Genomic DNA, 27,633 nt, shown 5'->3' with positions numbered 1-27,633 from the left:
ATGCCAGGAAACAACCCGAGCCAGAGTCAGACAAGCTTAAAACAAGTTGAGCTCTGCAGGACTCCAGGATCAACAACCAGAAGTTCTCTCTCTGGCCCAACACAAGTTCAAGAATCAAATAGCTGTGTCTCTAAAGACAGATACTGCAAAATAAGGCAGTTATATAGCCTTACTTCTTTATTATGTGTAAGAACACCTTAGCTGCAACTGTAAAAAAATTTACAATGTAATTTCTTTCACATCTCCCTATTCAAAGCTAGGTTTCTGGACACTTATAATTTATATCCCCATGCTGTTAATAACCATAGCAGCATGTTAGACGAAGCATTTACGCACTGTAAACTTTACTTATAGAATCCTAGATTGGAGATAGGAAGCGCATGGTGCCTCCAGGGTCAAGGTTTGAGAAGGCAGCAGCAGCAGGAGGCCATTTGTGATTCCAAGTGCAGCGTAGACCGATGGAGGCAGCACCTAGCTTGTTAGTGGCGGGTCCGCACCCAGCGCCCAAAGAAGCCATGCGCTCTCCAAGCAAAGCGTTGCAGGCCTGCAGGCTATTTGGCTTAGTCTCACCTTAAAACAATGCAAATGATAACAAAGACCCAGGGACTCGATGATCATGGCGGCTCCTTTGCCCAGAATGTTATGACAGCAGGAGCACACGCGCTTCCCACTGACCGACCTAGACGCAGGACGAGAACGGAAGGGGGCTTTCATCCGTTTCAAACCTCTCATCTAAAGATCACATTCTGGTATTAACATGAACCATCCCTTATGAAAGTCTTTACATATCCATGGGAGGAAAACTTTCACCAGCCAACCAATTATGGCTTGATTATACTGTACCTTGAAGGATCTCCACAATGGTTCTGGTACCCTTGACATCTAGTTAACAGAAATGAATGATTTCTGTGTCATCGGTCCATTCTGCTATCGCCCTTAGGCCACATCTGTACTCGGCAAGGTTCTCATGCCCTTCTAATCCAGCCAACATCTTCTTGCCAGGTAAAGCCACCCAAGCACATCCCTTATCATGTTCTTTGCTTATTGCCACTAAAAGAGCATCCCCAGCTACTTCCACACCCTTATTTTGTCAACCTCCTTCTCATTCACCCAATAACCTAGTTACATAGAAGCATTTCCTTAGAGCTTTCCTTAATGCCTCTGGCTTACTGGACTGCTTCTGAGAAGAATGACGTGAAAACTACTACAGCTGGCATTCAGATAGGCATGGCGAGTCTCTACTTTGCTTTGTTTACAAGTCTCATCTCCTCTCCCCGACGGGAAGGTGAAGGCTACTTCTTATCTTTGCATCCCACAGGATGGGCACAGCACTTCAGTGTTACTGCAAAAGGCATTGCTGTTGAATGTCCCATGTTAGAGCACCTTGTGCTCTACAGAGAGACCTTTTCAGGGCAGAGAAGCCCATAGCCCTGTCTCCTTTCTGCTTTCCAAGGGCAGGATTCTCAGTAAGTAAACAGGTACTCTCTCTCTCCTTTGCCTTCCCCTGATTCTATTCTTAACTCCAAATTTACCATGAATCCTCATCGCTCCTTCCCTCAATTCAAACTCTGAGACACATTTTAGCTGGAATAAAAATATCTTCTCTGAATGAAATCCTTTAGTTGATAGCTTAAAAAAATCTCAATATTAATCATTGTGTTTCTACTTTGCAGTATTTCATCAGCATTACAGGCTGGGAGAACTCCCTTCAGGTCTCAGCAGAAACACTGCTAGATGTGGTTTCATGAAGCATCAGGGTTTGTGGAGAAGCCACACAGACCTAAAACCCCAACACATGTTGATGTCTGAGCTCTACTCCGTATCAAAAAACAAGACCCACCACTCTAACGCTCATAGTTCCCACAGCATATGACCTGCAGAATTCAGTTGATGTGATCTCAGCAAGATGCTGACCAGCCAGATAAGAGACAAGCAATGGTTTTGGAAATCAAAAGCCCCAAATGCAATAAATAACTTGAGAATTTTTAAAGCCAGTTTGCTCAAAGTTCCACAGATGATGGGGCTGGGTTACAATGTCCTTTACACTCAGTCCCTATAAAATGAGTGTATATTACAGTCTCATTAAAATAGTCCAACATTTTACAGTACTGCTTTTACTCATCACTTTGCCATGCATTCACGAGCTACTGTACGTTTTTATGATTCCACAGCTGAGAACTATTTAGGTCTGTCTGCATTTGAGATACTGACCACAGGCCCAAGTAAATGAGACAGTGGCAGAGTCATAACATTTTTAAAGGCCTCCATGGCTTCATAAGACATCCATAAATACCCTTGGGTTGCCATGGAAAGACATTAAGGAAGCCTTCTGAATTGATCTGGGAAAGGAACACTAAATTTGACACATTCAAAAAGCCTTGTTTTTCTTTTTCATTGGAAAGCTTGGACAAGATCTGGGGAAATTTTTAATGAAGACTATCCCTTGGGTCTAAAGAAAGAAAAAGGAAAACCCTAAGGGCCTCACCTGTTGCGTGGCTGGGAGCCTGGCTGCGGAGCCGCGGGGGAATGGCTACGCGGTATGGGGGACGGGGTGGTGGTCTTCACAGAACCAGCTGAGGGAGGGGGGACGCTGGAGGAGGGGTTCCGCATGTAGGCACGGTTTGATGTGGACAACAGCTGAGGTGGGGGGCGACTGAAGTCTTGGACGGAGGAAGAGGCATAGACTCCTGACGGCTGACTGAGCCACGGGGACTGTCGCCAAGAATTGGTTCTTGGGGAATCCAGGTTATCTAGAGATTCACCTCTGAAACACAGAAAGGATTCATCAGTTTATCAGTGGTGGAAATACTAAACAAAAGTAGCTTCAGTATTCATTTATCCCTGATACCTCTGCTTAGTTCATCCTCTCATCTGAATTAATTTCTATCTATATATTTTCCTTGAAGTTGCAAATACCAGGTTTCCACACTTTGTGAACACCATTTTCATAATTCCAATCTAACCATTATCTTATTATAAACAGAGGCTTCATTTTTTAAAAATTCATTATTCAAGGGAGCACTAAGCATGTCATTTAAATGCCTGAATCACACATCAGAACTCCACATCCAGCCTTGCAGCCTACTAGCCATGTGATTTTGTCCGCGTGCATTCCTTACTCAAGCCACAGCTTCTTTGTGGAAAAGCAGAATTACCATTCCTGCCTCAAGACATTCTTCCCAGATGAAGTGAGATGATGTAGACAAAGTGCCTGCCAAGTGTCTGCCACTAATCAGTGCTCCGTGACAAGTGCCCAATGACATTGGTTCTGCTTCTCTTTCTCTCACAAAATCTTAAGTAAAAGAAACGATGACATCTCTTTCATCCAAAGTAGCCAGCATGCCTAGAAATTAAATATCTGCACCTCAATACAGAAAGGGAAATCATTCCAAAGATGCCTCACACCTTCTCATAATCCCAGGCAGACAAATAGGCTCTTTGTTGACACTGGAACTGCGCTGTCGGATCCAGCTGTTGTCATCATAAAGAGAAGTTCTCTTCCTCATTTCTTGGAGGATTTGCTGTCTCTCCAACTCTGCTCCTGATGGCGCTGGTTCCTTCTTCGAGCTCTTCTGTGATGAGCTACTGTTCCCACTTCGGTCTGCATATCTATTGCTTCCTAAATTAAAAATATCGAAAGCTGCAGGATTAGTGCATTAAAAACAAGGATAGTAATTAAATCTCCAAATACAGTGGAACCAAAAAAAGAATGAGACAGTGGGCACACAGGCTCACATTATCAATTCTCAATGAGACTGCTGCCTCAGAAGATAAAGCAACAGTCTCTCCTGTCCCTGGAAATTCCAATTCCAGTCCCAGAGGCATACCAGGGGGACACTCGAGAAAACTAAGGAGCTGCCTAAAAAGCAGACAACTGGTATTGATTGCAGCAGTATTAAATGACAAACTGCTCATCCCAAAGCTTCTCTTCCATTATTTCCTTCCTTGCTAAATTAAAATCAGTCAAGCATCTGCTCATTGAATGCTTGCTGTGATAACTCTGCAAGGGAACAGGGCTTTCTATTCTTTCAAAAAATATACACTCACCCTGGGAAGAAAGCCAGACACAAAGGCATATACCTCCAGCTGACAAGGGGCTTCCCTAGTAGCTCAGATGGTAAAGAATCCGCCTGCAATGTGGGAGAACTGGGTTTGATCCCTGGGTTGAAAAGATCACCTGGAGAAGGGAACGGCTACCCACCCCATTATTCTGGCCTGGAGAACTCCAGGATTATATAGTTCATGGAGTCGCAAAGAGTGGGACACGACCGAGCAACTTTCACTTTCTTTTCTTTCCAGCTGACATGGTGCAAGTCATGGTGTTAAGTCACAGAACAAGTCATGACCAGACCGTAGGAATGACAGCATACTCAATCACTGAAATGGCTTTTGTGAAACTGAAAAATAGCCAAGTAATCCAAATGATGGCTAAGGAATGTTATCAGACTTGTATCTCTTTTAAGAGAACTTACAGAATGGGAGTTTGGATGTTGAATTTACGAATGACAATTAAGTCAGGTTTTATCCTAAAGGTTTTGTCTCCTTAGATTTGCTGATGAATTCCTGACTTGAGTAAAACATCCATAATTTTGAGGGAACTTCCCCGTTTTAATTTGGATTAGGAAATTTCACCTAAGGATTTTTCATTTGCTCTCCAGATTCATGGCTATTGTCTTTCTTTCAAAATTCACTCTGCCATAGTTCATATTCCAGGAAGCAATGACCAAAAAAATTTCTTATACACATCTATGTTTACATTGGTACATACACACATCTTATCAATTTGGTCAGATTTAGAATAAAATGTTTCCTATTTTAAAGATGCCATACTGGAATAACCAAGTTTTCCAACAAAATATTTGATAATGTCTACTGTGTGCTATTCAAGGGAGGAAATATATGTACAAAAATAGCCAGATCAATAATACAAGTCACAAATATTAAGACTATTTCCAAGAGTCACACTTGTTATTACTAACAGGTCATGTGTTTACTTTCAAATGAGAATATGATCACTGTATGTTAAAAATGTTTCATGGCAGATGGAAGTACTTAAACTATTATTTTAATGGTGACCTCAGGGCACAGTTGGGGAGAAGAAACTGGAAATCCAAACAGGTAAGACCAGAGGAACCAGATCAGAAAGCATCTGATAAGTTGGAAAATTAGAGAATAGTTTGGTTATATTTAAGGGACCCTTATGGAGAAAACAACAAAATAGGCCAAAGAGTTAAACTAGGACCAGATAAGGAAAGGTTCCCTATGTTAAGGGAAAGGGGGTGATCATGAAACCTACTAGAAACTATAAATTCTACAAGCTTTAACTCGAGGTTTTTGTAAACTAGCTGCCATCAGACCACTGGGGCCTGTGGATATTATTTGGCTCACAGAGGGTTATACAATTTTTTAAATTCCTGGTCAAACTTCCTTAAAATAAAAATTCAGACTTTTTTTTTATTTCTGTTTTTCAATAGAAAGAGTTGGCAATCCCAAGTCTGTATCTCCCCACAAGGCAGTGACACACTGGAACTGGGGAGTAGTCTTCCACTTAAACGGGCGTGTCCACCGAGTCCACCTCAATCTTCAGCTGGATCTTCAGTCATTTACATAACTGACCAGCACCTCCCTAACTCAAAGCCTGGTATGCAAACTCTGCTTCCAATGGTATTTCTGATTCGTTTTCTTCCCTTAGTTACATAACCTCAGTTATCTATGGTCCAGAAATTCACTTTATACTAAAAATACCAGGTTTCAAATTGCTTTTGCCAAGTTAGTGAAATCATCATTTTGAATTTTTTGCTATCTTGTCGTTTACATGTCCAGTTTCAGGTTTATATACAATTTCCCTGGTCCTCTGCAGAAAACTACTGTCCCAATTCTTTGGCAGCAAAATAAAATCCACTATACCACACGGTATTAGCATCACTTTGCAAATTTTTCACATAATTTCTAAGCTATCTATAATCAGTTTAATCTTGCAGTACTCCTTCTATTATAAAGTCAAGCCAAAATAAGCACAAGATAATTCTGCTCTGATATGTAAATGCTAAAAATCCGTAGTATTTCAAATATGTAATCTTAATGAACCTGAAATGTCTTGACCTTAAAAATAGTAATCATAGGGTGTGATAGCATAGTTAAGCAATCATGCTGAAGAATTTTGAAAAAAATTCACATTTACCATTTTTATTTGTGGGGAAATCGTCCAATTCAGTAGTAGATCTGGATTTATTCCTAAAACATAGAACACATTACATATATCTCATGAAGAACAGTCTTTTCGTATTTATGAAGTAAAAAAAGATTATATTTAAAGCAGTTGATTTATTTTCCATGCCTGTTGAGAGCCGTATTTATTTTCATAAATAAATTTTTCACGTTGGAAAATGAAGGAAATTTTCATATTGTACAAACTAGCAGAAAACGGTGACATCTCTAAAGAGAAAAGAGCATGATGCTAGAAACAGACAGAAGCATGTGACAATCCTCTCAGTTTGATGACAATGAAATCCTATGACTTTTTCAAATGACTTGAATACTCTGACCCTCTTCTCTACCAGATATCAATCTTACCAGGCTATATGAAGCATCTATTTATCAGACAGCCTAACATCAGACTGAAAATGTTTCCTCCATGCTCCCAAGGGTTAGGAAGTCAACTTAGGGGCCTTAGGGTCCTACTCGGACACAGTAACTCCTCAAATGCCATCCTAGCATTCCAAAGAGGTGCTGGAGAACACTGGCATAGGCAACTTCTGAAATGGCCTGATTCTGTGATGGTAAACTTGGGTCTATATATCAATACATGCTCATCTCATTTTCCCTTTCTGGGCACAATTTCAAATACTAGTAATAACAAATAATAATATATAATGTGCATTATCATATATATATATATGCACATTTATAACATATTAATATAGCACATAATTACATGCAACACAAAATGTATCATAACTGTTAGCAACATTCATGAATGGTTTCATTTGTATTAACATAGGAGAAAATGCTTTTAATGCATGATGTCTAAGCTATACTCCTTAATGCCTCTAGGGCATGCTTTATCACAACTGCCTAGAATATTTCATATTTTCTGGGATTCCTTAAGTTTCCTTTCTCAGCAATCTAATTATTTTCTCAAGGTAATGAGCTACATACATGAGGCTTATTTAAATATATAAGTAAATCATATCTTTAAAAAAAGACAGATGCACATTTTAATGATCTAGAGTTATTCAGAAACAATGACTGTAAATAAGGTCATCCATCACTAGAAATTTTTTCTAGCTTAATGTCAGCTCATTACTACTTTTATGTATATTCCTTTTCTTTTCCCTTTCTAGTCTTGAGTCCTGTTCAGTCATCCTGATTGCCTATAGAGATGAGTCTTCCCCTATCTCTAAGATAAACTTGCTAAAGAAATTTTAGCTGCAAAAACACAAATTAATAGTCATATAATGGATAAATACAGACTTTTCAGAAGTCCTAAGTGATTTCGAGTGCAAAGCATTTTTAAAATTACTTTAAAATGTCAAATTTAATGTTTTAGGAAATGTATAACTTTTCAGGTATCTGAAATCTGATCTTCATTCCCTGAAACTGACCAGTAGTTCTCATCAAACAAAGAAAAAGTCTTCAAGGTTCATTTCAGATGTCTGAATGGAATGTTCAATAAACTCAAACTATTGCTTATAACTCCTTTAAAATAAAGCTTCAGGTAGATTGCAAAAACAAATACACTTTTTCTGTGTCCCTTCCACTAGCATTGTGGCTCCTCCCACAAAGAGGTAGGGTTCTTCTCTTCTCCGTGAACTTGGGCTGGGCTTGTGACTTTAGGTAACAAAATGTGGCAGAGCAATGGTGTGCCAGGTCAGATCTTAGACTACAAACTGCCTTGCATACTTCCTCTCTTTAATTCTCTCTCTTTTCTTTGTCTAGCCACATGTGGAGGAGACTGCACTGGCTTGCTGGATGTTGAAAGACATATGGCCCAGTTGCTCTCATTGCCCCTGCTGACAGCCAGTCAACTCCCAAAGCAGAATTGCTTAGTAAACTGGTGGTAGATACACTAGGAATCCAGTCAACTAAAAGAACCAGCGACTGAGTCTAGTCCAAAATGCTGACCACAAAATCATAATCACGTCATTAAGTTCAGCGGTAGTTGGTTACACAGCAAAAGCCAATTGATACAAAGATCAATCAGCAGAATATCTCTGTATCCCATAAAAGAGCAAGTGTTAACTCAGTCCTACAAAACCTTACACAAGCCCTCAGATATTCATCTGAAGTCAATTACTCCCACCAAATTATAATTGAAGTTCTACACACCTGTCACTAGGAAGCAACCCTGAAGATTCTTCTTCTCTCTTTGGTATGTCATAGGAATCAATAGGCCTAAAAGATGGAAAAGGAGTTTATGGTTCAAAATGTTAGAATTTAATGCCTTCTCAGAGTTTTAGAAATGAATATCAAAATAATGTTATTATAGCCTCTTTCTCAGAATAGACCATTCTCAGAATGGTCTCTGAGTTGAAAACTAAACAAACAGAAGTATTTTAATCCATCTCTACAAAAAACAGAGACCCACTGCCATCAATAGACATTTGCAATTCATTCATCCTGCAAACATACACTGATTGCCTGCTATGTTTCAGTCCTATTCCAGGACTGGGCTGGTAAACAAAACACACTTATTGGCCTCTTAATACATTTTAGTGGGATAGGCAGGTTAACAGATGAGTAAATAAATGCATAATGTAAAGCAGGCAAGTGCATAACTGGAGAGACGGGGTGAGGGAAGAGGCTTGTATGTCAGGTGAGGTATTCTCCAAAGTCTGACAAGGTGACATAGGAGTAGAGACTTAAAGAAAATGACTGAGCTACACAAGCATGTAAGGGAAGCCTTCTCCAGATACAGGGACTAGAAAATGTGAAAGTCTCAGGGCAGAATAAATAGGACATTTTTATGGAGGGAAAAGGAGGCCAGTGTGACTGCAAGCGACCAAGTGAGGTGAAGAGTGGTCAGAAGCTGGGTAGACCAGAAAGCCAAGATGCAGCTCACCCAAGCTACCTGGGCTTTGGTAAGGACTTTGGATGATGTTGTAATATGGCAGGGAGCAACAGGAGAACTCGGAGCAGGAAGTCAGGTGACAAGCTCAGACACGATGGAAAGGGTTCACTCTGCATGGGTTCCCCTGCGTAGAGGATGGACGGTGGGGAGCAAGAGGACCAAGTAGGTGCCTCTGAAGTAGGGAATGGATGTGGCTGTATCCATTCAACTAAGCCAAGACAACTGAAAAACCACACGTGCCCTCTGGCCGTGGAGACAGACCTTCTGTACTGGTATATTTTGATGGAAGTCTCCCTCTCTTTCTCTGCCTGGTGCTTCTGCTCTTCCACTTCACGCCGCTTCTGTTGCTGCTCTTCCTGATACTGCTGCTCCTTCAACTTCCTCTCTCTCTCAAGACTGAGTTGTTCCTGCAGCTTCGTCCTTTGGTCCTCATTCGCATCTTCCTCCTGCTGCTGGTGCCTCATCTTTTCCTCTGCCCGGGTTCCTTCTTTGTCAGGAGACTTGGACTCCTCACCCCTGGTGGCCAGGGCAGGCTCCCGGGCCGTCAGAGAAATGCTGTTTGAGTTCAGGACCATCAGTTCCTACATGACCAGGGAGAAGAGAAACCCGTCTAAATCTGTGCATTTCTATCATTCCACAAAGACATGTCTATATTCAGTTTTAAATGATACTTATTGTAGTTGGCCCAGAATTCCACTTGAAATAATATATATAGTTTTAGAGCTCATTCACATTGATGTATGGAAGAAACCAAGACCAATAATATACTCTAATTAAAAATGCTCTAAAAAGATAAAAAAAAAAAAAAGTTTTATCACAGACAAAATCACATGTGGGGAGTGGAACTGTAACACAGAAGAGGAAGACGCACTTAAAGCCTACTGATAGGATTGCTTAGTGACATAGCAGAGCAACTAGAAGAAAGGCTGAAACATCAAAGCAAAATTGTGGAAACCACAGCCTGGTACATTGAGAGAGCAACATAAGTGAAAGTGTGACCAAAGCCATGTGAAACGGGGTAGTTCCATTTTACAGCCACTTTCAGCAACAAGGTAGGGAAGAAAGAAGATGACATGATCCAATACTACCTCATTCAAGTACTTGGAATTCTCTCTCTCAGCCTCCTGCTTAGCCCTCTGCCACTCTTCCCTCAGTTTTTCCTGTTCTCGTTGATATTTTTCCTATAAGATGAGATGTCATATTAATTAATTAATATGCTAATGATATTAAACAATCCCTTATTTGGATTTTGGCCGGTTCTACCGTCTACCTCCATATTTAAAGACAGAGACACTGATTTAACCAATCAGATTTGCATCACTAACATAGAAAATAGCTCATATTGAGCTAAAATGCAGATAGGAAGAGTAGACATGGAGAACCGAACCCATAACCACCTTTTCCCATGGCTGTAATTCATGGAATCCCCCAGCTAACTGGAAGGGGCACTGAATTACTCTGCAATAGACCGAGCGTACAGTGTATGTGGGTTCAGTTCAGTCCAGTCGCTCAGTCGTGTCCAGCTCTTTGTGACCCCATGAATCGCAGCACGCCAGGCCTCCCTGTCCATCACCAACTCCCGGAGTTCACTCAGACTCACATCCATTGAGTCAGTGATGCCATCCAGCCATCTCATCCTCCGTCGTCCCCTTCTCCTCTTGCCCCCAATCCCTCCCAGCATCAGAGTCTTTTCCAATGAGTCAACTCCTCGCATGAGGTGGCCAAAGTACTGGAGTTTCAGCTTCAGCATCATTCCTTCCAAAGAAATCCTAGGGCTGATCTCCTTCAGAATGGACTGGTTGGATCTCCTTGCAGTCCAAGGGACTCTCAAGAGTCTTCTCAAGTGTATGTGGGTAGGTCCTTACAAATCTATAGACCTCTCATGAATAAGAAAAGCCACAAAATGATGATGCTACATTATCTAAAAATATTTGCTGTTGTTCAATCCCTAACTCATGTTTGACTCTTTGCAACCCCACAGACAGGGGTCTCCAGGCTCCTCTGTCCTCCACTATCTCCCAGAGTTTGCTGAAGTTCATGTTCACTGAGTTTGTAATGTTATCTAACCATCCCATCCTCTGCCACCCACTTCACTTTTTGCCTGCAGTCTTTCCCAGCATCAAGGTCTTTTCCAATGAGTAAGCTCTTTGCATTAGATGGCCAAAGTATTGGAACTTCAGCTTCAGCATCAGTTCTTCCAACGGATATTCAGGGTTGATTTCCTTTAGGATTGTCTGGTTTGATCTCCTTGCAGTACAAAAGTTTCTAAAGAGTCTTCTGCAGTACCACAATTCAAAGCATCAGTTCTTTGGTGCTCAGCCTTCTTTATGTTCCAACTTTCACATCCGTACATGACTACTGGAAAAACCATAGCTTTGACCATACAGACCTTTGTCAGCAAAGTGATGTCTCTGCTTTGTAATATGCTGCCTAGGTTTGTCAGAGCCTTTCTTCCAAGGAGCAAGCATCTTTTAATTTCATGGCTGCAGTCACCATCCACAGTGATTTTGGAGCCCAAGAAAATAGAATCTGTCTCTCGTGGTGGTGGTGGTTTAGTCACTAACTCGTGTCCATCCAACTCTAGAGACCCCATGGGCTATAGCCTGCCTACCAGGCTCTTCTGTCCATGCGAGTCTTCTGGCAAGAATACTGGAGTGGGTTGCCATTTCCTTCTCCAGGGGATCCTCCTGATCCAGAAATTGAACCTGGGCCTCCTGCATTGCAGGCAGGTTCCTTACTGACTGAGCTACAAGGGAAGACCCCTGCGAGGGAAGTCACTGCTTCCACTTTTTCCCCTTCTATCTGCCATGAAGTGATGGAACTGCATGCCATGATCTTAGTTTTTTAAATGCTGAGTTTCAAGCCAGCTTTTTCACTGTCCTCTTTCATTTTCATCAAGAGGCTTTTTTGTTCCTTTTCACTTTCTGCCATTAGAGTAGTATCATCTGCATATCTGAGGTTACTAATATTTCTTCTGGCAATCTTGATTCCAACTTGTGATTTATCCAGCCCAGCATTTCGCATGATATACTCTACTTATAAATGAAATAAGAAGGGTGACAATATATAGCCTTTTTGTACTCCTTTCCCAATTTTGAATCAGTCCGTTGTTCCATGTATGGTTCTAAATGTTGCTTCTTGGTTTGCATACAGGTTTCTCAGGAGACAGGTATGGTGGTTTGGTATTCCCATCTCTTTAAGAATTTTCCACAGTTTGTTGTGATCCATGCAGTCAAAGGCTTTCGTATAGTCAATGAAGCAGTAGATGTTTTTGTGGGACTCCCTTGCTTTCTCCATGATCCAATGAATGTTGGCAATTTGATCTCTGGTTCCTCTGCCTCTTCGAAACTGAGCTTGTACATTGGGAAGTTCTGGATTCACATACTGCTGAAGCCTATCTTGATGGATTTTGAGCATAACCTTGCTAGAATGTCAAATAAGCACAACTGTACAGCAGTTTGAACATTCTTTGGCATTGCCCTTATTTGAGATTGGAATGAAAACTGATCTTTTCCAGTCCTGTGGTGCTGCTGAATTTTCCAAATTTGCTGGCATACTGACTGCAGCACTTTTACAGCATCATCTTTTAGGATTTGAAATAGCTCAGCTGGAATTCTGTCACCTCCACTAGCTTTGCTTGTAGTAATGTTTCCTAAGGCCCACCTAACTTCACACTCTAGAACGTCTGGCTCTAGGTGAGTAACCACACCATCATGGTCATCTGGTCATTAAGATCTTTTTTGTATAGTTCTGTTCTGCTTCTGTTAGGTCCATACTGTTTCTGTCCTTTAATGTGCCCATCTTTGCATGAAATGTTCCCTTGGTATCTTCAATTTTCTTGAAAAGATCTCTAGTCTTTCCCATTCTATTGTTTCCTCTATTTCTCTGCATTGTTCACTAATGAAGGCCTTCTTATCTCTCCCTGCTATTCTCTGGAACTCTGCATTCAGTTGGATGTATCTTTCCCTTTCTCCCTTGCCTTTCACTTCTCTTCTTTTCTCAGCTATTTGTGAAGTCTCCTCAGACAACCTGTTTGCCTTCTTACATTTCTTTTTCTTTGGGATGGTTTTGGTCACTGCCTCCTCCACAATGTTATGAACCTCTGTTCATAGTTCTTCAGGCACTCTGTCAGTCAGATCTAATCCCTTGAATCTATTTGTCACCTCCACTATATCATCTTAAGAGATTTGATTTAGGTCATACCTGAATGGCCCGGTGGTTTTCCCTACTTTCTTCAACTTAAGTCTGAATTTTGCAATAAAGAGCTCATGATCTGTGAGCCACACTCAGCTCCCGGTCTTGTTTTTGCTGACTATATAGAGCTTCTCCATCTTTGGCTGCAAAGAATATAATCAATCTGATTTCAGTATTAAAGAACTGGTGATGTCCATGTGTAGAGTCCTCTCTTGGTTTGTTGGAAGAGGGTGTTTGCATGACCAGTGTGTTCTCTTGACAAAACTCTGTAATCCTTTGCCCTGTTTCATTTTGTACTCCAAACTTGCCTGTTACTCCAGGTATCTCTTGACTTCCTACTTTTGCATTACAATCCCCTATGATGAAAAGGACATCTGTTTTTTGTGTTAGTTGTAAAAGGTCTTGTAGGTCTTCATAGAAATGTTCACCTTCAGCTTCTTTGGCCTCAATGGTTGGGGCACAGACTTGGAATACTATAATGTTGAATGGTGTGCCTTAGAGACGAATCATGATCATTCTGTCATTTTTGAGGTTGCCTCCAAGCACTGCATTTCAGACTCTTTTGTTGACTATGAGAGCTACTCCATTTCTTCTAAGGGATTCTTGCCCACAGTAGTAGATATAATGCTCATCTCAATTAAATTCACCCATTCCCATCCATTTCAGTTCGCTGATTCTTAAGATGTCAAAGTTCACTCTTACCATCTCTTACTTGACCACATCCAACTTAATTTGATCCATGAATCTAACATTCCAGGTTCCTATGCAATATTGTTCTTTACAGCACTGGACTTTACTTTCACCACCAAACATATCCATGACTGAGCACTGCTTCCGCTTTGGCCCAGCCACATCATTCTTTCCAGAGCTATTAGTAATTGTCCTCAGCTCTTCCCCAGTAGCGTATTGAACACCTTCCAACCTGGGGGGCTCATCTTCTGCCATCATATCTTTTTGCCTTTTCATACTGTCCATGAGGTTCTCCAGGCAAGAACAGTGCAGTGGGTTGCTATTTTCTTCTCCAGTGGACCAGATTTTGTCAGAACTCTTCACTGTGACCCATCTGCCTTGGGTGGCCCTACGCAGCATGGCTCATAGCTTCATTGAGTTATGCAAGCCCCTTCGGGCACGGTGATCCATGAAGGTGGCTAAAAATATACCCAGGGACTAATAAATAATTTAAAAAGGATGACACTAGAAATTTTCAAAAACAGAAAAGTATTTCATACAAAACATGCTACATATCAAAGCATTTGTTAATCATGTGGTTATTGGCTTTTCATTTTTCAAGTTGCTTCTTAATACCAGTTGACACTGAGCAGGAGAAGCTCTTAGAGCAAATATAGTTTCTGCTGATCCACTCTACTTTGCTCTACCTGCAGCAGTCGGTCTTGCTCCTTCTGCCATCTCTCCTGCCGCTTCCGTTCCTCCTCTGGATCCCAGGCCCAGCGACTTGGGGCACTGATGGTTGGGACTGGAAGCTGCCAGGTTATAAGAGGAGAGGGGCAAACCAAGAAGAATATGTTACTTCATGAAGTCATCTACTGAAGTACTTTTGCATACATGAATTATTCAGATCACCCTTGACCTATGCTGTACCAAAGGAGAATGGGCTTTATATTTCAAAGTAGGTCTCGTAACACAAATGGAACTCACCTAAGAAACAGAAAGAGATTCACGAATGCAGACAACAGACTCCTGGCTGCCAGCGGGAGGGGGCAGGGGGATGGGAGAGTACTGGATTGAGAGTTTGGGATTAGAAGATGCAAAGTGTTTTATATAGAATGGATAAATGACAAGGTCTCATTATATAGCACAGAGAACTATATTCAATATCCTGTAATAAATTATAATGGACAAAATTTTAAAAAGAACGTATATACATATAACTGAATCACTTTGCTGTGCACCGGAAATGAACACAATATTATAAGTCAACTACACTTCAATTACGGAGAAGGCAATGGCACTCCACTCCAGTACTCTTGCCTGGAAAATCCCATGGACAGAGGAGCCTGGTGGCCTGCAGTCCATGGGGTCACTAAGAGTCAGACATGACTGAGCGACTTCACTTTCACTTTTTACTTTCATGCACTGGAGAAGGAAATGGCAACCCACTCCAGTGTTCTTGCCTGGAGAATCCCAGGGACTGGGGAGCCTGGTGGGCTGCCGTCTATGGGGTCGCACAAAGTCTGATACGACTGAAGCGACTTAGCAGCAGCGGCAGCATACTTCAATTAAAAAAAGGTCTCTTCATGTTGGAAAGGTCATTCCTGGATAAACTCTCATGCAGCTTAAAGTAACAATAAGTGATACTACTGTGCACTACTAGTTCAGCCCCACCCAAGCCTCCTAGTTTATTCCAAAACCAAACGAAGACTACTTACATCTGGAACCACAGAATCGGAGCTTCCTATGTTACAGCATGTGGGCAAGGAAAGAATAAAAAACAATATAAGTCTTCATTTCTATGAAATAATTCCCTTCAGAAAACTGTATCACTAAGCTGGTTCTATGCCAGTATACTAAGTGACATCAGTTGTTTTCAAACAACAGTAAGCTTCTCTCTTTAGTTCCATCTGCTTGTCACTTATCTTCAGAATTCAAAGCCAGTGAAAAAGATCAACAGTGAATGCCCAAGTTACAGCCCAGCTCGAGGTGCCAGGGCAAAAATACAGGTATATTTCTAAGGGGTTCAGGGTCCTTTTATTAATAGGGTGAATAATATTCTCATAGCCTAATAGAAAAAAATTGAATTTCAAATATTACAACATCTATAGAACCCAATTTTTTTACTCGTTGCTATTCAATTACACTGTGACAGGTGTAAGTCACATTTTTCAGGGCTTATTGCCAAGGAGCTACTTTTCTGAAATAAGTCACCAACAAACATGTTCATGAAATATTTCCCTTTCCTTGCCTATTATTTGAAACACAAAGATTCAGACTTCAGGTGTAAACTTATGGGCAGAAGGTCATTCTTTTTATTCTTAGGGGGCCTACATAACTGTGTTTGCCTGAATATAATACAATGATTATAAACATGTAAGCAAATTTCATAAAATACATTCTTGTACTGTATTTTTTCATTTTTCCTGAAACCTCAGCTGTCAGATTATTCACTTACACAACGAAATTTTTCAGAAAACTGCTTTGAGATTTAGGAAAATATTCTTTCCCTAAAATAGTCTGTTGAGGAAAAGGGAGTGAAAATTACCATGGAGAAAGAAAAGGAATTGCTTCATTTTAGCCAATTTGAACGAGAAGTATCATATGGTTTCAATTAAATTACCACAGAAAAATCAGAGTTGAACAAAAAATGTCAAACCCACCAAGGATACTGACACAAATAGACCCTTGTACATGCACAGCTGGTAAGCTAGTTCTATTTACGGTTGAAAAGAGATCTTAATTCATCAAAAGTGCCTACGAGGAGATTAACACAAAATACACAGATCCAGTAAGTATCATGTTATAAGGCAAGTTTGTAAATATTATGGATAATCTTAAAAGTAAGAAACAATGACATTTTAGACACCAACAGCACACTCCCTATTGGCTGCGCCATTGCATCTCAAATGTTGGATATTACTTTTAAGTTCTTGATTGCAAAACAGAGAGTTCAAACTGCATCCATGAGACAGAGCATGAGACAAAGGTGAACGGGGAGGAAAAGCCACATGCAAAGCACCCTGTGAAGCAGCACTGCCCGACTACACCAACACAGGGCATGTCAAAGCACACTCGCTGACAGGTGTGTCCGAAATTTACTTTAATTTACTTCAAAGTCAACGTAGCAGTCCTAGTAACACTCCAAAGTCATCATCCTCACAGCACTCAATGATTCTGCTCTTTATTCAGAGCATTTTCCATAGCCCGAAATTTGATTTTTTAGGAGTTGGCCAATTGCATGTTGGTGTAATCTAATAGTATGCAATTTGTAGGAAGCAGTAAAACATACATGAAATTTCTCATTTCTCACTGTCACCCAGTGGCAAGAAGTGTGTGTTTAAACAGCATCTCAAATTTTTTTTTATTAAAAAAAAAAAAAAAAACAAACTTCAGAGGTATACAAAGGACACGCAAAGACCCATTACCACAGAGGTAGACCCATGAACTGTAAGAAAAGCCTGATGACCCTAGGGAAAGAATGGAAATGGGTTACGTTGCTTGGTCATAATGATGGCCAAATTGAAGAGGCTCAGTGCCGAGCACCACAGACTATCAGGAGAGAGTGGAGAGTGGGAACAATTCCATGAAAGTACATGAATTGTTAGCTTGGCAGTTTACCTTGTTCAAAAAACTGTGATCGCCTTTTTAAGTTTTTCAAAGAAATAGGTTCAGAGGCTAGTTGAAAAATACAAAAAAACAAAAAAGTATATCAATATCATGTCATTCATTTTAATCTCTCACCACTGGAAAACTAAATGATACTTGATACATTTTTCCAACCTGTAGCAATATTATTTTTCAAGTGACAAAACTGATAGCCATAGAAGATAGGGGTTATTTCAATGCACAGAGACACACATAGTTTTAGTAGTCTATAACTACGTTCAAATTAGTAACAGGAACTAATATTTTGATTAATAAATTTTAGCAGCTAGCATCATAGTTTCATAGAAGCCAAAGTACTATCTTCCACGCCAGATCACACAGCTTTAGGGAAATGGAAATTAAATTTTTTTGCTTAGGCTAATCAATTCAAATTCTCAAGTACAAGGAGAATTGCTTGTAACTAAGAGTTTCATAATACACAGAAGTTTTAAAAAAGGAACTTAAAAAAATGGGGAGAACAAGAAAATAAAAAATATCCAGAGAACAAATTTTTTTAAAGCTACAATTAAAACATTCTTCTTAACTAGGCTTCCCTGGTGTCTCAGACGGTAAAGAATCTGCCTGCAGAGCGGGAGACCTGGGTTCGATCCCTGGGTCAAGATCTCCTGGAGAAGGGAATGGAAGCCCACTCCAATATTCTTGCCAGGAGAATTCTATGGACAGAGAAGCCTGGTGGGCTAAGTTCATGGGGTGGCAAAGAGTCGGACACAACTGAGCAATAGACACTAACTATTTTGCTCTAGTTTCCAAGATCTTATAGCCATTAACTTTAAAAAGGAAAAAAGCAAATGCAGTCACTTCCAGCTATCATAAATTAAATACAAAGATAAATAATCAATAAAGGAAGGGAAATTTATAAACTTGGTTTGACTCTGACATCAGATATTATGAATTGACGAATGCAGACTCAAAATCACCAAACCCCTGAGAAAACCCAGCCCTGTGCCTGGCAGTCTAGTTTCATGCTAAGAGAAGCTTCGACTTCTTTGGGTTTCTCCCTGCCTACAGACCTGTCTATGGACCAGATCTTTCTTATTTACTTTGTCTGCCTAAGCCACAGCACACAGAATGGGGCGGCTCAGTTATTTGCAGATGGACAGGAGAAGGAAAGGAGCGGTAACTCCATACTACAAAGTTTCCCTAGATGCTGTATGTCTGCTTTTTCATTACAAATGGGTATATTTTTTCCTAACAATCTTTATTGCCACTGGCATTTCCCTATTACTAGGTGCTTCCAAGCTTGACCCCTTGACAACAATTAAGGGGGAAAGGAAACCTCAAGCATTGTTTCATATTTATCTAAGACTCCCCTTGCCAGCACACCATAGCAAGAAGGTTGATGGCCTCCAGAAAACCAGTCTTTCTTATTTGGATTAGACACACAGGCGCTCAGAGCTCCTGCAGAGGCTGCCAAAGCTTTGTTTGCAGTTCCTGGACTATTCAACATTGGAACTGAACGCCCTTCCACCTGGCTGCAATTGGATCTGTATGCTAACCTTTGAGTTTCAACTTGCACTGGATCAGTTTTGCTTTCACTCACAGATATTAATTTTTATAATAGCAGGACTTGAGTGTAGTGACTTTTCCTATATTTTAAATGTAAGTTATAATGGTAATGTTTACCTTTTGATTCAAAAGTACTGCTTTCATCACAAATTCCATTGATTTCTTTTGACTCAGTATTCTAGAAAGGATAAAAATGGCAGTTAACATTCTCTCCAGTTGGACACTGGGCTTAAATAATCCGTTTCTCATCAGTAAACATATCTGCTAACAAGATGAGCTTTTCAGGATATTAATATATTCCTTATAGCCTTTTACATATAATAGAAATGTAATTTTTTCATTGTTTTTTTAGGAGCTGTGGAAAATTAATGACTAACTGCAAGCATGAATGGCTTTCAGTTCGACCCGTCATTAATTTTCCAAGAAACATGATGGGCTAAATAACCATTTGTCCATTTGCTTTATTTTTGTAAATAAGCAACAAAGTCATATAGAACCCTCTAACATTTAAACCTTTTTTATACAAGGTTGCAAAATCTCCTTATTAGACCAAAGGAAGCATCTTGGGATGACAACAATTATATCTAGGGAGTCAATGTAAACACATTTATTTGAAAATGTAAATTTAAATATTACTTTGATACTTAGAAAAATGCTTACATTCTAATTAATCAATTTTAATCAATTAAGGTAACTGCACATCTCTTAACTACATATGTAATTCTACCCATCAAATTCACCCACACAAGAACTAAAACTGCTTCATGAGGTTTTTAAATTGCACACAATTACTACACTTATTTTACCAGTAAAGACTAAGGAAAGCATAGAAAAGTTATAGCCTATAATTCTACATAATTAACTTCTTCACATTCACAACGATCTGAGAGATGGGTATAATGATGAACGGTTGGTAAGAAACACCTACAAAAGATCACTGTGGGATCTTTAGATTATTTTCACTATATAACTCACTATTACTTATTATTATTCATGAGTAATGCCTTATGATTTTCAAAGATATATTTTACTCTCATTACTATAAATTACCTTATTAATTATCTATGTTTTTAAAATAGCATCAAAATTGTTCAAAGAAAGTAAACTCCTCCCCCACCTCCAACACATTTCCTATAGTTGCTATGCTCTACCCAATACTAACACTTCTCAAAATACTTACAGAACTCTGAAGGCTTTCTGAGAAATCGGTTGTTACTGACAGATTTGAAGCTTTGTCTGAGCTGTAAATTCCGGAAGTGGCATCAATCCACTTTGTTTCAGGTGAACCTATAATTTTGGTAGCCATACTGGTGAGATTGAGGGTTTTATGCCGTGTAAATGGCAGGGAAGCCTGGTCTTTGCCCCAATCTGATTGTCACATGAAGATCAAGAAATGAGTACACATAAATGTAGAAGTGGAGAGAACAAGGTTACTGAAATGTACACATAAAACATACACACACACACGACAAATAAATCAGACAGTATGTGAAAGAAATGAAGAGGTTGAGGCCTTTTACTACCAGATAGCCTTCCAAAACTAGAGGGTTAGAGCATGTTAATAATGAAAAGACTGGCAAATTTGCTGAATCTTTCTGTAAACCAGGACTGGATATTATATTTTGATATCCTAAGTTGGTAGGTCTGGGAAAGCTTAATGCCCTTCCTCATCTAACCTCGACAATTAAGAAACACAATGATGAAATGTACACAGAAAGTTCCTTGAGAGTCAACAACTGGGATACAGACCTACTATGTTCTTTCTTATACCAGTTACAGTCAGGATTCTGTAGAGGAAGTGAAACCACAGTGTAATTCTTAATATTCAACATCAGCATATAACTCCCAAATGCAGACACAAGTACAAGAGCCTTCAGTTGCTATCTGCATTCAAAGCCAGTTCAGCACATCAATTAGTCAATAAATCATGTAGAATTCAGTAAATTTGCTAGTGAAAAGTTTTCAGACAGAACATCCAAAGAAATATCATTCAAGACGTTTCAACATAACCACAAACATCTTTCAGCCAAAAAACAAAAAAGTGAAATGGAGAGAGAAAAAAAATGTTATTGAAGCAAGCTGTTATAACCACTTGCCAAAGACCAGCTCCCAGTTTAGAAAGCCAAACACAGTGGGATAACCAACTCACCAGACTTTCCATAGCGCCTGATATCCATAACTAGGCTCCCAGTTTCCTGGGCCTTAGCCATGGTTTCCTCCCACTCTTTTGTGTCCTTATATGAAAACCTGGTGTTGTTGATAGCAATAATTTCATCATCTACCTGTAGCTGAGAAAATTCGGCTGGGCTACCTAAATAAAGCAAAATAAATGAAACCACCAATGAAAAATAAAAACCTGTTCTACTAGTCACTGCTCATTTAAATTAAGGAAAATAATGACTTCTTAACCTCATCTAAGCATTTCTCATATCTTTTCAGTTGCAGAAGAGACACAAAATTTCTTAAAGTTATCAAATATTTGAGTAGCTACAAAATTACAAGGCAACCAAAGGCATTTTTTTATTCTATGGTATGTATCTTTCTTAGCATTTAAAGGAGAAATGATAAAGTCATCTGTTCAATAAAATTGCTTTATTAACCTAAGAAGAAAATTTTAATTATGTTTAAATTAAAAACATAAAGTATATATTGTACTTCAGCTGAGCTTCCAAAGCCAGATGCACTCTGGAATGGAGAGGAAAAAAAAAAAGGTCACTTAAAATGGCTTAAAATTACTATCTATCATTATCTAATTAAATCAGCCTTGAAATCTCAAAGAAATAACCAGAGTGAGTATGCATTTTTATATAGCTAAAACATGTAAATGAGGAACTCCTCATATATATAATAGCTTTAATTTTAATTTCAGGTCTTGTAATATTTTGCTAAGAGTTCCTAGACCTAATTTGGAATAATCCTGGGTGGAGGAGGGGCAATCCTTTTTGTAAAAGTCCTGAAGCATCCTCCAGGGTCCACGGGCAACAGATCCATTAGATGCTCAGAAAATACTGATGATATATAATACCTATGTATCCACCACAAACACAAGGACAGTTCTTTCTGGATCTTCAGTTTAGTAGTTTGCTAGTATTTCCAAATATTAAGTCTAAAATTTTGATAAATGAATTCTGTAACACTCACAAAATTACGACTCTTCAAAACTAAAATTAACTAGGCAAGATCAAACAATATGTAATTCATAACCCCATTAGTCTCCAGGAAGAAGACATATCTCTTCACTTTACTGCTGCATTTTTCACATGTGTTTTCTCCTCCTCTTTCAAATAAGCAAATTTCTGGGCAGGGGGAGAGGGTGGGAGGGGGACGTTGAACAGCAAAAGACAACAAATGAGAAAAAACTAGAGTAGAGCAAAATCTATGATTTACCTGCTTCAACTGATGCTACGAAGATCCTGGAAAAAGCCCATTTTACTGTAAACCCAAAGTCAAGACTGCTCCCAGGCGTCTGGTTTATGCTGATTCTCATATCACTGAACTGATCCTGAAAACAAACATGAAACGGTGGGATCAAGTGTCCCTGGCACCCACATGAAGGAAAGTCTATCTGCCAAGGAGGGAGGCTGCGTGCAGGGCACGCTGGAATTATCTCATGATAAACCAGCAACACCATTCTTCTCCCCCTTGGGTTTGGTACAACTTTCATTTATATATTTCTCAGTTTATTTTCTGCTAAGATAAGGGACATCTTCATATCTGTGGCTATTGTTCTTTGGATGAATACTATAAATCAGTTGATTTATACTGATAAAGCTTAGGCTTTTGCTCATCATATGCTTAAGCCTCAGTTATAGACCATTTGTTGTTACCCAGGAATGGGTTTGACTGAGAAGATATGGCATATATATACATATACATATATATACACTACACACACACACACACACATATATATACACAATGGAATATTATTCAGCCATGAGGAAAAGGATATCCTGCCATCTGGACATTATGCTCAAGTGAGGTAAGTCAGACGAAGAAAGACAAGTACATGTAATATCACTTATATGTCGAATCTCAAAGCCAAGCTCATAAAACAGGGAGTAAAGTGGTGGTTGCAAGGGGATGGGGGTGAGAGGAAAGAACAGATGGTGTTTAAGGGTACAAACTTGTAATGAACAGTCAAATGAGCCCTAGAAATCTAATACACAGTATTGTGACTATAAATAATATCTTATTATAATCAAACTTGCTAAGAGACTAGAGTTTCCAACCATAAAGAGAAAAGATAATTATGTAATGTGAGAGATGTTAATTATCACTACGATGGCAATCACATTACAATATATAAATGTATCAAATTAACATGCTGTTCTTTCAAAATTTACCCATTCTATCTCAAATATATGACAACAAAATGCCATTTTGAAAACTCAAAAAAGATTTAAATCACTTATTTTTAAAATTCCACCATACTTTAAAAAATACCTCCAGCATTTAACATATTTAGCTGAATAATTTTGAGGGGTTTGTAGACACAAATCCAGCGACCAGAATCACTTTTCTAGGAGTAGTACTATTCCCTAATAGCATCTCTAAGTCTGCCAAGACATTTTTGCTTCTCCTACTGCTTCATGAAGATGTAGTGGTAAAAGCCACTTATGCTGCAAAATGCAGAACTAGGTCAACCCTGAGGAACCACTAGGAAGATGCCAAGAGGGCCCCCTGAGACACCATGAGCTCCAGGCCACAACCTCCTTGAAGTAACAGCAGCTCACACTCACAAGAGCCTCTTGGACAGCTGGTAGACCTTTATTCTCATCTCCACTACAGTCCACAGCAAGAAATTCTCAGTTTCACGGACTTTAAGCCATTTTCCAAAAGAAATGTTTTCAGTTTTACAGTATACTATGTATGTGAAAATTTTAATTAACTTCCATAATTTATATTTTTTGTTTGGGGTAAAGACCAGACATAAATTTGAGCGTTTGTTTCCCAGATTAGTGTTTCCAGTTCTTTGATTCACAATTATCAAGAACTTAGACTTAATTGTTTAAAAAGAAAAATTCCTCTTAAAATCGCTTTATTTTCCAGGAAAAACTTATAACTTCTCAATTTTAATTTGGCAGTTAAACCCAGACCTAGGACATGTGGGCAATTCACAAATTTTTGTACCTTTAAAATAAGTTTAAAAGTCAAGTGACTATATTCTAAGAAAAACTGTGATATTACATATGAATTAGAAGGAAGACAAGAGAGGCACTGAATAAAGGCTCAAGAATTTACTGTATTATATGGACATGAGAAGTAAGTGCTATAACAATATACACTTACTCATTTGTTCAGCTATTATGCATCTATTCTGATTAAAACACTTAGGAAATAAAGATGAATTAGGCATAGTCCTGCTGCTGCTGCTAAGTCACTTCAGTCGTGTCTGACCCTCAGCGACTCTGTGGACTGCAGCCTTCCAGGCTCCTCCGTCCATGGGATTTTCCAGGCAAAGATACTGGAGTGGGGTGCCATTGCCTTCTCCGAGGCATAGTCCTAGGTCTCAAGAAATAATTACTGACTCTTCAAGAGTGGGTACAGAATTTTTAAGAAAAAAAAAAAAACAGTGTAGCTAATAATATAGAAACTTTTTTTTTTCATCAGACATCATATAAAGCAGTTGAAATATGGGAACGAAGATGTAGGTAGTGAGAATACTCATTAATAATCAGCCTGATGGATACCAGTCTCTGGAATATAATAAAACTCTGCTATGAATAGAAAAAATTACTGGTTAGTTCTACTCCTTAACCAAAACCACCACACACTTAAATTAGAGATGACTCAATGAAAATAAGTAGTCATCTTCACCACTCTTACCCCACTCCACTCCTCCATATTCTGAGCTAAAGCCAATTAGAGTGCAGAATCTATTGCTATATAAGGCCACAGAGACAAACCATGGATTAGAAATTCCAAGATACTAACTGAGGTTTTTTATATCTTGAAGAATAAGAGACAGGACAGAGTTTTAATAAATAGTTCCAAACTACAATAAAGAATATTTTGTGGGCAAGAATAAGTCAACAGTATCCTGTTTAGTGGAACAGGATAAAAGAGAATGAGCTTAAGCCATAGACGGAAGAGCCTCACAATTGTATTAGACCATAAGAATTGCCTTCTAAAGGATTGCTCTTACCCTGGAGCTAAATCTCTACTTGAACATAATAAAAGGGCAAATGACCACCTCTCTGAAACAGTTAACAGAGGAGGTCAGCCTCATTGTGGCCACAGGCTGGCAGCCCGTTATGTGGGTCCTGGGGATGCACACAGACAAAGGAGAGAGAACCAATTACAGGTCTATTTCTGTCAACAGCCAGGTAGCCTCAGGCATTTCACTGAGTCTGGCAGAGACTTTCTTTTCACAATGGCATTAATTTTTAAGCTTTCTGTTTCCAAAATCCTATTTTCCCATGCAGACCATCTTCCTCTCAAAACCTATACAGAAAGGATTAAAGTGGGTGGTTGCGGTTCCAGGAAAGAGCCCCAGAGTCCCCTCTTGCATGGCTTCCTCCTATGACAGTCACTGTGGCATGTCTGTGGAATCCTGAGTTCTTGAATTAGATTATCCTTTAGACTTTTTGTAGGTAAGGTGGCTTTCCCTGGTGGCTCAGATGGTAAATACACCTGCAATGTGGGAGACCCAGGTTTGATCCTTGGGTCAGGAAGATCCACTGGAGAAAGATCCACCCCCTCTATATTCTTGCTTGGAAAATCCCATGGACAGAGGGGCCTGGAGGGTTACAGACCATGGGGTTGCAAAAAGTCAGGCATGATTGAGCAACTAACATACCTCTATAATTACAGTCGAGCACAATCCATTCAACTCTGATTTCACTTAGGATTTGTACCTCCTGGTTTTTCTCATGAGACATATGCCATGTAAGGATTCTACAAAGGGTCCAAGTTTTGGAAGATGATGTTGTGGGAATTTCCTTTTGAACTGGATGGAACCAGGAATATACATCATTGGGGGAAATCTAGAGTCTTGAGGACTGATAAAGAACTATGCCAAGTGGTGACAGTTGCCTATTCTGGTAAAGACAGAGTACAATTACCAACATATCAGCATCTAAAATAAAAATAACTTTCCTCAATTTAAAGAGAAATACACACGTTTTAATTTCTCCTCATTCTTCTCAACCTCTCAGTCATCTGACAGTCTCTAGAATGTTTTATTCATTATTTTTGCCTGTGCTGGGTCTTCATTGCTGCGTGGGCTTTTCTCTAGTTGCTGCAAGCAGGGGCTACTCTCCAGTTGTGATGCTTGAGCTTCTCTTATTGCGGAGCATGGGCTCTAGGGTTCCCGGGTTTCATTAGTTTTGTCACACGGGCTCAGCAGTTGCAGCTTGCAAGCTCTAGAGAACAGACTCAACAGTTGTGGCGCACGGGTTGCTCTGGGACATGTGGGATCTTCCTGGATCAGAGATCGAACCCATGTCTCCTGCACTGGCAGGAGCCACCAGCGAAGCCCAGAAACACAGACTTCCAGCTGAGATTTTTAAACAAAAATATGATTATCTGGCATAGCCATGAGAAGATTTTCATGAGATCTAATGAATTAACAGGGCTTTCCTGATAGCTCAGTTGGTAAAGAATCCGCCTGCAATGCAGGAGACTCTGGTTCGATTCCCGGGTTGGGAAGATCTGCTGAAGAAGGGATAGTCTACCTACTCCAACTATTCTTGGGCTTCCCTTGAGGCTCAGGTAGTACAGAACCCACCTGCGACACAGGAGACCTGGATTCGATCCCTGGATTGGATTCTAGTATCACCACAGATGGAAAGTAATGAACAGCAGGGTCAACCTTATATACTAACAAGTCAGATGGGCATTCTCAAATTTTTTTGATCAGATAAACATATTCACTTAAAGAGAGCCTACTTAGGTCAATAAAATAAAAATACACTAAAAGTAGATTTAGGCTGTAAAATCATAAATAACAAAGGAAATAGACAATCTTTGATGTTGGCTACATGGTTCTTTCGTGTCTTTTTTCAGGGTTTTAGTGGATGAGAACATAGTGGAAGTCGCTCAGTCGTGTCCGACTCTTTGCCACCCCGTGGACTATACAGTCCATGGAATTCTCCAGGCCAGAGTACTGGAGTGAGTAGCCTTTCCCTTCTCCAGGGAATCTTCCCAACCCAGGTCCCCCACATTGCAGGCAGATTCTTTACCAGCTGAGCCACAAGGGAAGCCATAGTGAGTAGCCCTCAAATCATGGTGCAGCTCATCCTTCACCGAAGATGAGTCATATCTACCTTCTCCCCTTCTCCATGATCCACTCCAAGGAAGCAGGTGCTCCTGCCAGCTCTACCACTTGACTCAACCCATCTCCAAGCTTATCTCTTAACCTACCAAATCCATTTTCGGCCCTCATCCCATCAGGCAATACCAACTCCTCTTGCTTTCAGGAAACAACCTTCCATGTCGCCCATTATTCTGCTTCCTCTTCCCTCCTCCATCCCTCTGGCCACCTCTTGGTTTCATTAGTATGTTCCTCTCTTTCTAGTTTC

General features: G+C 39.8%; 1 protein-coding gene across 14 annotated transcripts in view; it reads right to left on the bottom strand.

Moving 5' to 3' along the window:
* The window catches only part of LMO7 (LIM domain 7), a 219,057-nt gene that overhangs the window by 2,738 nt on the left and 188,686 nt on the right, over nucleotides 1-27,633 (bottom strand). For 7 of the 14 annotated variants that reach the window (XM_070380597.1, XM_070380590.1, XM_070380595.1 and 4 more), the window contains 14 exons: nucleotides 22,496-22,610; nucleotides 21,258-21,419; nucleotides 20,289-20,476; nucleotides 19,226-19,286; nucleotides 17,555-17,611; nucleotides 15,652-15,677; nucleotides 14,641-14,745; nucleotides 10,159-10,251; nucleotides 9,332-9,651; nucleotides 8,329-8,394; nucleotides 6,182-6,234; nucleotides 3,406-3,619; nucleotides 2,486-2,764; nucleotides 571-679 (listed from right to left, as the gene is read on the bottom strand). In XM_070380597.1, coding sequence (XP_070236698.1) covers nucleotides 571-679; nucleotides 2,486-2,764; nucleotides 3,406-3,619; nucleotides 6,182-6,234; nucleotides 8,329-8,394; nucleotides 9,332-9,651; nucleotides 10,159-10,251; nucleotides 14,641-14,745; nucleotides 15,652-15,677; nucleotides 17,555-17,611; nucleotides 19,226-19,286; nucleotides 20,289-20,476; nucleotides 21,258-21,419; nucleotides 22,496-22,610 — 1,848 coding nt within the window. The remainder of the gene's footprint in view (nucleotides 1-570; nucleotides 680-2,485; nucleotides 2,765-3,405; nucleotides 3,620-6,181; nucleotides 6,235-8,328; nucleotides 8,395-9,331; nucleotides 9,652-10,158; nucleotides 10,252-14,640; nucleotides 14,746-15,651; nucleotides 15,678-17,554; nucleotides 17,612-19,225; nucleotides 19,287-20,288; nucleotides 20,477-21,257; nucleotides 21,420-22,495; nucleotides 22,611-27,633) is intronic. The other 7 variants (XM_070380601.1, XM_070380592.1, XM_005891175.3 and 4 more) reach the window with 4 other exon arrangements.

The sequence above is a fragment of the Bos mutus genome, chromosome 12 (genome assembly GCF_027580195.1).
Source record: "Bos mutus isolate GX-2022 chromosome 12, NWIPB_WYAK_1.1, whole genome shotgun sequence".
Taxonomy (NCBI): Eukaryota; Metazoa; Chordata; class Mammalia; order Artiodactyla; family Bovidae; genus Bos; species Bos mutus.
The sequence above is the reverse complement of the archived record's forward strand: the minus strand, read 5'-3'. Positions and strand labels throughout refer to the sequence as shown.